The following is an 8,902-nucleotide window of genomic DNA, read 5'->3' on the forward strand; positions in this document are numbered from 1 at the left end:
GCTTTTTTTGCAAATTTTAAACAGGAAGTCTGCATTACAGGCTGGGGGCGTGGATTTTGCGAGATGTGTGCATTTCTGAGGCAGAGACACCATTCAGTTGCATCATGGGAATTGTAGGATGTAATTTTTTTTTGGAGCTTGACTGAAAGATAGTAAAAGTCAGGATATCTCGGTCTCTGCAGCTTTAATTTCGACCATTCTTTTTCTTTTAGAGTGCACCTTTGGAGTCCCCTTCCACACGAAAATATGTTTTTCTTCTTGTTCCTACAGTTGGATGTTTGAGCTTCACTGAGCAGAGTTTGACACTGGAAGGCTGTTTTCACATTCATCTGGTGAAAGTGAAAATTTCCTCTGTGCTCACTGAAAATCAGATTTTAAAGGGTGGGCCTATAAGCATGATTTGTGGCATCACAGCTAGTTTGGAAACCAATCCTGGTCCAGTATGCAACTTACACAAGTGTGATGTGGAAACTTGAAGCCTGAGAACACTGAGAATGGACTTTTCAGTGAAGAAAGAGACATCTTGTTTCCATCAATTAAACTTCAATTAAAATCAATACATTTTTAATGAGGGAGAAGTATTTTACGGATTTTAACGTGGTAAAAACATATACAAACATTATTGTTCCAATAGAGTACTTTTATATATCTTAATACATGTATGGAGGGGATATTTCAAGGATTATTTAGTGTAATGAGCTAATCACTCCTGATGTTTAAGGTGTAATAGTGCACATAACCACATTTGTTATTTGTAGTATCTTTTCATTTAAATTACATGAAAACCTAGTCAAATTTAGCATGAGATTTTATTGCATTATTATCACTAACTGGCTGTATTTGGCTTGCCACTACATCACTTGAAAGGAAGTCCTGTATAACAGACCTGCCATTGTTTTTGGCGATACAGGCCAAAGTACCGATCCGCGTTTCCGCTGAGCAGCAACACCTGTTTATTCAAATAGGTACCATATGAGTGGATAATTAAAGTCTAATATGGTCTAGAACTGATTCTCAGCAGCATCCCACTCACGCTGGAGCTCCACCACAGCCCGCAGCTGCAGTGACGGTAAACAGAGCAAAGGTAGCGCATGGGCAGCCAGCAGGGAATTATTCCACATCGCATCACATCCCTGAGCATACATGGCGTCCCCACACACCGAGCCATGATTTTAGTGTGCAGGCTGAGGGAGTAGCCACCAATATTTATTTTTTTAAATTATTATTTTATTTTATTTATTTCTCATTCGCAGCCATCATCCTTTGCGTCGGTGTGCAGCAGAGGGGGGAAAATTCAGCGCACATTGCTACAGTAGATATCATTTTCGAAATCAGAAAACGATGGATGTGGGCTCATCCGGATCCACTCCTGCGTATACGGCGGACGGTTTTTTATTCCAGCCGCATCCACATCTTCCGTATGTTGCAAGGTGTCTTTGAAAAGGGACCTCTGGAGGAAATGAGAAGAAAGGTCTATTTTGACTCACGCCTGTCGAGATGGTGAGTGAAATGCATTGCTATTTTTTTTTTATCCCTGCACCCCATGGCTGAGCAACGATACCTGGTTTAGACTACGAATCCTCGCCAGCTAATTAGAAATGATCTGCACAGAAAGATGTCACAGCAAATTCACTGACTGGTGCTTTCCAACGTAGCATTGTTACATTTTTAATACACTGGACAGTTTATACTTTATGTGACCACAAAGGTTTTTTTTTTCTCCAATCGACACATGTGACTTGTATTTCAAGTCTTAGATTGCGCTCCTGGCTGTGTTTGCAGGACAAATACTGTTCATTTTTCAGCACCATAACACCACGCTATTATTTATATTCTGCGCGTTTTTGGTGCGCAAAGGGGTGTAGTGTTTGGCAACACATGAAATATCCCAGCGATTCTCCAATATTCTCGTCAACTTCAATGCAGTGTCACGCCGAAAGACAACCATCAAAAAAAAAAAAAACAGCGGCTCGTCTGTAGCATCACGTTTTAAAATGACCTTCAGTCCTCGGTGGCTGGAAATTAATTTTCACCTGGGATGGAGTGTCCTTTTACAATCAGTGCAAACGGCCTTCCTGGCAGAATACACATCAAAGTGCAAATCTGAAAGAGAATAATAAAAATGCGGGGCATGGACGCTTTCCACTTGCCCTTTAGCCTACCTGTTACTAAAACCACATTAGGGATTTGATGCATCTCTGTGAGTGGTGCTACCAAAATCTGCTTGTGTTTTTTTTTTCTTCATCCTCTCTCCACTATTTTCAAAGGTAGCCCGCTGCAGACTACTCACCCATGCGGTGCTCTTACCATGTCCCAAATACATCACAATGCATTTGACAAAACCCTAGCTATCTTATTTAAAACCTGAATGAATGATTGAACTGCGATGTCTCACTCTGGTCTCTTTTTGTTGGTGTAGAGATAGAAATAAGAGAGGAAAAGCCATACTGTATTACCCCCTCATATTAAATACTCTGACCTCAGCACCATCACCATGGAGACACTATAACTTTACCTGCACACTGTTCATTTAATAAGCCTGTTTTTTTTTTATCTCGGCACTACACTTCAGCCTCTTTGAATCTATACTGTGTTTTCATCCTTGACACAAACTGTAGATGTGGGGGTATGCATGTGCTGCATCCTCTGTAAAGCAAAGAGCTTATCACTGCTGCTGACAGAAAGCGTGTTCCGGCAGTGTAAGAGGATTTGCCTACATGAAAATGTATTGATATTGCAAGCTTTTAAAAGGAGTTACACTCATCTGGCCCTGGTTCATGTGGTCTTTGGGTGCAGATCTGGGGACCTAAGTCACAGATGATGGTATGGATGGAAGAGATAATGGGACACTGTCATACTTAAGGACAATATTGTTTTCTATATGTCGCACTGAATGGATGATATAAGGACAATATGTGTGTAAGAGCTGCTTCTATGCTTGCTTGTATGGCCTCTTTATGCAACATGCAGGTGTGTCAAGCCCCCAAGAGCTGGAGAGTCAGGGGGCCTTTCTACTCTCCTCAGCCTTAAGATGGCAGCATTCTCTTACAATACATAGTGTATGCCAAAAACTAATAACATCTGGAAACTTAGTCCATGCTTAACTGGCAATTTTTGAAATAAGATGCATGATTAACTGTCCGTTTTGATTATGATTAACTTCAGTGTTTTTGGTTTATTTTCCAGCTTAATTGAAAATATTGGTTTGTGGAGATAAAGCTGCAATTTAATTGCATATAACCTTCAATATAACCTGCATGTTTTTTTCCCTGTGGTGATGTTATGCTTCTTTTACTCCCTTCTAGCCTAATTGATTCTCTCTGATTCTCTTTCTCTGCTCGTGTAAAGGAGGCATCATTAAGAAGACCTGTACATTTGAGATCAAACACACTTCATTAGATCATTAGGGATCGTTATTATTCTGTGTAAGAGCAAAGAGGCATCGCTGTGACCTGCAGGATTTTTTTTCTATGAGCACTGAATCACAAAGAAGATTGATCCCACAGTCGACCCAATGTAGGAACTGCTCCCTCCGATTACCACAACCTCTACTCTTGCTTGGATTTCAGCATTCAGTCAAATCCACCAGGTTTGTACTATAATTTTCCCAAGGAGGCAACACATTTGTCTTTATCAGTGATCCAAAGTATTGTGTGCCTCAAGCATAGCAGGGTGTGTACTCAGATTGTAGCAAGAACAGGTTTATGGTGTCCATGTGCAGATGCTCACAAGCCAACTGTACTTAATTGAGGCGCAAATGATGTTTAGAGTTGATGGGCAGGACCTTAACACAATTAGATGATTTGTCTGCATCCTGTTGAACTGATCTGAATCATGACTTTCATGGCTTTTTCTTTGGTTTGCCCTTTTCAGGACAGAGTATGACATCTGCACCTGTTCACAGAATCCTACGACCCCTTCTGCTCGGCACTTTCATACTGGGATGCTTTGTGACTCTGTTTTTGATGTATTTTAAACCATCCACCAGCTGGTTATCAGGTCCTGTAGAGTCAACAGTATCCACAGACCGGGTCAAGAACCTCTTCTCCACCAAGAGCGATAAAAACGTGACCACCGTGCTGATCTGGCTCTGGCCCTTCGGACAAACCTACGACCTAAGTGTCTGCAGCTCTCTCTTCAACATCGAAGGCTGCTTCATCACAGCAGACAGGAACCTCTACAACAAGTCGGATGGGGTTGTCATCCATCACAGAGACATCAGCACTGACCTGTCCAACCTGCCGCCGCTCCAGCGACCATCCTTCCAGAAGTGGATATGGATGAATTTGGAGTCCCCATCGCACTCCTCCCAGCTGCCTGGGATCGAGAATCTGTTCAATCTGACTCTCAATTACCGTCAGGATGCTGACATTGAAGTGCCTTATGGGTCCATCGTAGCAGCGGAGGGCGAGGAGGACTTCGTCCCACCCAGCAAAAACAAGCTGATCTGCTGGATTGTGAGCAACTGGAACCAGGACCACGTGCGGGTGAAATACTACAATGAGCTGTACAAACACATTGAGGTTCACGCATATGGACAAGCCTTTGGGGAGTATATCTCTGACCAAGACTACTTCCCCACCATTGCCAGCTGTAAGTTCTACCTGGCATTTGAGAACTCCATCCACAAGGACTACATTACTGAAAAACTCTACAACCCACTCTCTGTGGGGACAGTGCCAGTGGTTCTCGGCCCGGCCAGGCAGAACTACGAGAACTTTATCCAGGGAGACGCCTTCATCCACGTGGACGACTTCACCTCGCCCAAGGAGTTGGCTGATTACCTGCTGCTCCTGGACAAAAATGAGGAAATGTACCTCAGGTACTTTGACTGGCGGCGGCACTTCAAAGTAAAGAAGGCCTATTTCTGGGCAGAGCACACATGCCTGGCTTGTGATTACTTGCGTAGGCACAAGGAGTACAAGGCATTCAATAACCTTGACAAGTGGTACTGGGGCGGATAGTGATTTGAAGGGCTATGCAGTGCTTATTTTGTTGTTGAAGGCAGTGCTTTAGATTTTTGTCCTTCGGTTAACATGAAGGTTCATTACTGTTCTGTCCAGAGCTCCCGAATGATGTTTTTTTTTATTGGTTCAGTGGTCCAGTGACACATCCATCTTGTTTTTACTTTGTCTTTTTTTTTTCTGCAAGCCAATTTTGCTAAGCCTTAATTTACTTTTACGTTATTCATTTATAATTTTTTATTTATTTTCTTAAGAATTACAAATGCACTCAATTTTTTTATTGCTCTTTCAACCCATGTTTTGCTTAACATTTTGCTGCTAATTATGTTTGTATTTTTAGTATGAATGCTTGATTGTATGGATGTACTTTTACAATGGACAACATTCACGATGCAAGGGTGTTGTTTTTTTTCTTTTAAATATCACACATTTATGTCTTTTTTTTTTTTTTTTGAAGTGGCACACAGTGGACATTGAAGTAGTTTTTCGCTGCAAAAGGGAGACTGGCACAAAAGTGAAAAATATTTATGTAATATTTATTCAAGTGAGGCATTATATGATAAAAAACAATCTCATCTGTGCTAGTGATGCAGTCACCTATGCAGTGTTTACTGAACTCTAATGTGAAAGTAGTTCAATTGTGTCATGTACATATTGTGTATTTTTGGGATTATGTAGCTGTCATTTTTTTCCATATTTTTGTAAATCTGCATTTGCACTGCTAATCCACACGTTACCTACTGTATCTTTACATATGTACAGTATGACAGACGGACATCGTGTTATGTGGTTGTAGATGGCATATGGTGATCATTACCCCAGCAGTCTCCGACAGCAGATGTGACTCTGCTCCGTGAGAGGGAGGTTACTATTTTAATCATATTGTGAATTGTTCATTGTCACATGTGATGTGTCACAGTGCAGTTGGATCCTGTGTGGATAATGATAGTACAGTACAGAGCCATTGTACTGCAATATGAAACTCCCCCAGGCCTCATTATGTTGCATTCTGATTTTATCTACAAAAGTCGGTAATATATAATTGATTACAGTGATGATTAAGAGCACAACATTAATATATTACTGAATTGTTTCTTTTTGCTGTTGTCTGTGTATACTGTACTCTCATTCCACGAGGTGACCATAAATACTTACACTGATATCTTCAGCTATTTCAAGCGGATGTTATCAACAAGGTGAAGTGAGTGAGAATTAGGATGATATCGGATCAGATGAGATCTGCCCACATTTGGGACTTGTTTAGAAAAAATGTGAAAGGATTGCTGTAGGATCATTCATTTTTCTGTCTTTGACTCATCATATGTTGTTTTGGGAGTTGGACGTTGCATGTGAAAGATGTTTTTCAGGATTTTTGTTTAAACTCCTGTTTACAGTTGTGTGGCTTGCTTGCCAACTACTACACCACTTAAGATCACACTATAAAAAGACAGTTCTTCATCTGTAGATATCGCATCACTTTTAAATGTTGTCAGAACAGCTAATCCACTGAACAATGCGTCTCAACAGCACTCAGCAGCTATGGACATGATGGTTACGTTTTCACAGACAGTACTGTGCAAAACCATGTCAACATTTTATGCAAGATGAGCTGGCGGCTTCTTGGTCAAAGTACTCAAACATGTTTCAGGTTATTATCATTTTGATATTCCTCCACTGTCAAAGGGAGCATTGATGTAAATTAGGATGAATTTAATTATTATTTTTCTTATGGAGTATGGTTCCAATTGCCATAGTGAGACCTGTATATAAACATTGTAGTGAAATGAATCATCTGGATCAATCCAGCCCACTAACACAGATCATTCCTGTGGGTGTGTTCAACAATGTTCACATTTATGGGGCAAAGAAACAATGTGCTGTATATATTTTTAATGTTCAAATCTCTTTATAACATGCAAGTGTTGTCAGGCTGCCTTTGTAAGTAATGTTGGTGCTTCAAGAGACTGTAAATCAAAGCAAAAGGAGAGAAACACTTGAAAAGGATAATCAGCATCAAGGATAATGGTTTTTAGTGTTGTGAGGTGGATGTTTTCATCAAGGGGGGTTATTTTACACCCAAAAAGACTTTTTCAATTTTTTTGACTGGGCAGTAATAATGTTGGCATGACCTAATTGAAAAAGTTGTGCCAAAACACAGCAGAGATATAGCACTTTTATTTGTGTGGAGTTGTGTGACTCACTGTGCTGGTGGCTATCTTAGATGAAGCTATTGTGAGTTCAGAAACTTGTCACCCATGAACTCGCCTGTCCCACAAATTAACTATGAAACTGCCATTCATGGTTTCATATTGTACAGTCCAATTTCATGTATGAAAACAAAGGTTTCTTGTCCAATGTGGTTGGTGACTTTAAGAAACAAAAGATTTTTTTTGTGTGTGTTGTCTGTCTCTTTTTTTTTGCACAAAAACAAATTTGAGAGGCTGAGGCTTCTCTGTCCCCACTCTGAGTGTGTGACTGTGTCACAGCACCAGAGAGTGAATCAGGATGTCTCTGGATACTGTCTGACCTGGCACTGATATTGCTCAAACCCTTAAAAACACTGTATACCGAGTAGGATGAAATCCTCATGTGTGGTTGAACATGAAGATCTCTCCAGGAATGCTCATTTTCTGCCAGTTCACTGAAATAACCAGTGAGTCAATCAGCTCAAGTTTTTTGCCAAATCATTGTGTTTTGCCAAATGTTGTGTTTTAACTGTAGATGTCTGATAGTGTCAAAGAAAATAAAGATATGGACAAATGAGCAAATGTGAGTGAAGCATACAGCACTTTCTTATAAAGGGACATTTAATGAAGCATTTGATTAGTTATTTTTTGAAATAATCTAAATCATTTTTCCAACAAAAAAGATTCTGTTTTCACTTTCTACCCTTAAAGAGGCTATATGTTTAGATTAATTTATCAAATGACAATGTGTAATGTGAGAGTTGTAGCTGGTAGTGATGAACCTACAGAGAAAGATCACCCTACTCTGCATCTCCCCTCTGCATGACCGAGCTTTATAGCAAGTCTCGGCTCATTGTTGCGCTTTTTTGGTTGATGGAGACCAAAAACAGAGCAAAAAGAGAGAGAATATTTTTAAATACTTACTCCCTAGGTAGTAATAAACATGACTCCAAATGAATGATAATGTTGCTCCATAACTGATGGATGTGTAAATTTGCTAATAAGTTTGTCATATCAACTTGAAAGGTTATGATATAACTATGTCCACAACTTAAATCAGTTATTGCAGTTTTAAAGGATTAGGAAATACACTCATTCACTTTCTTGCTGAGAGCTGATACTACGCTCATGTTTATACAGTAAACATGAAGCTACAGCCAGCAGATGGTTAGCTTACCTAACTTTAGCATAAAGATTTAAAACAGGGGGAAACCGCTAGCATGGCTCTGTCTGCAGCTCTTGTAAGGCTCACTAATTGACACATTATATCTCATTCATTGAGGGACTACAAAAGTGTAAAAAGCACTGAAAAGCACCAACGGTCCAGGTCAGGACCAGTCAGCTTGCGATGAAATTTAGTTTCTGGTCTGTATTAAATTGTTATTTAGTCCGGATCCAGATCAGAGTATGTATTATATAGGGAGTAGTGAATGAGTGAACGAGGGTGTGATTTTGGACACATAACTCCCCGAAAAATGGTGAATTATATATTTTTTTCACTTTGGTTTTTATATGGCTGAAACAATTGAGATATAACACGTTAATTAGTGAATTTTAGAGTTGCAGAGTCAGATTTCGTTACCTTCGGACAGAGCTAGGCCAGCTGTTAACCTCTGTTTCCTGTCTCTATGCTAAGTTAAGCTGAGCATCTGCTGGCTGTAGCTATTTACCATACAGACATGACAGTGGTATTGGTAGTGGTATTCTCTCATCTAACTCAAGTGCATTTCCCAAAATTTCAAACTATTCCTT

At 40.0% G+C, this 8,902-nt stretch overlaps 1 protein-coding gene across 1 annotated transcript; it reads left to right on the forward strand.

Annotated features, from left to right (window-relative positions):
- The first annotated feature begins 1,052 nt into the window (after positions 1-1,052).
- On the forward strand, positions 1,053-7,737 carry fut9a (fucosyltransferase 9a). The gene is made up of 3 exons (XM_044375609.1): positions 1,053-1,500; positions 3,349-3,589; positions 3,874-7,737. The coding sequence occupies exon 3, from the start codon at positions 3,882-3,884 to the stop codon at positions 4,962-4,964; it is 1,083 nt and encodes a 360-aa protein (XP_044231544.1). The 5' UTR covers positions 1,053-1,500; positions 3,349-3,589; positions 3,874-3,881; the 3' UTR covers positions 4,965-7,737.
- Positions 7,738-8,902: the final 1,165 nt, after the last annotated feature.

This window comes from Thunnus albacares, chromosome 15 (assembly GCF_914725855.1).
Source record: "Thunnus albacares chromosome 15, fThuAlb1.1, whole genome shotgun sequence".
NCBI lineage: Eukaryota > Metazoa > Chordata > Actinopteri > Scombriformes > Scombridae > Thunnus > Thunnus albacares.

What these genes read in the sequence shown, in the direction of transcription:
- fut9a (XM_044375609.1), top strand. Translation starts at nt 3,882, where the DNA reads ATGACATCTGCACCTGTTCACAGAATCCTACGACCCCTTCTGCTCGGC.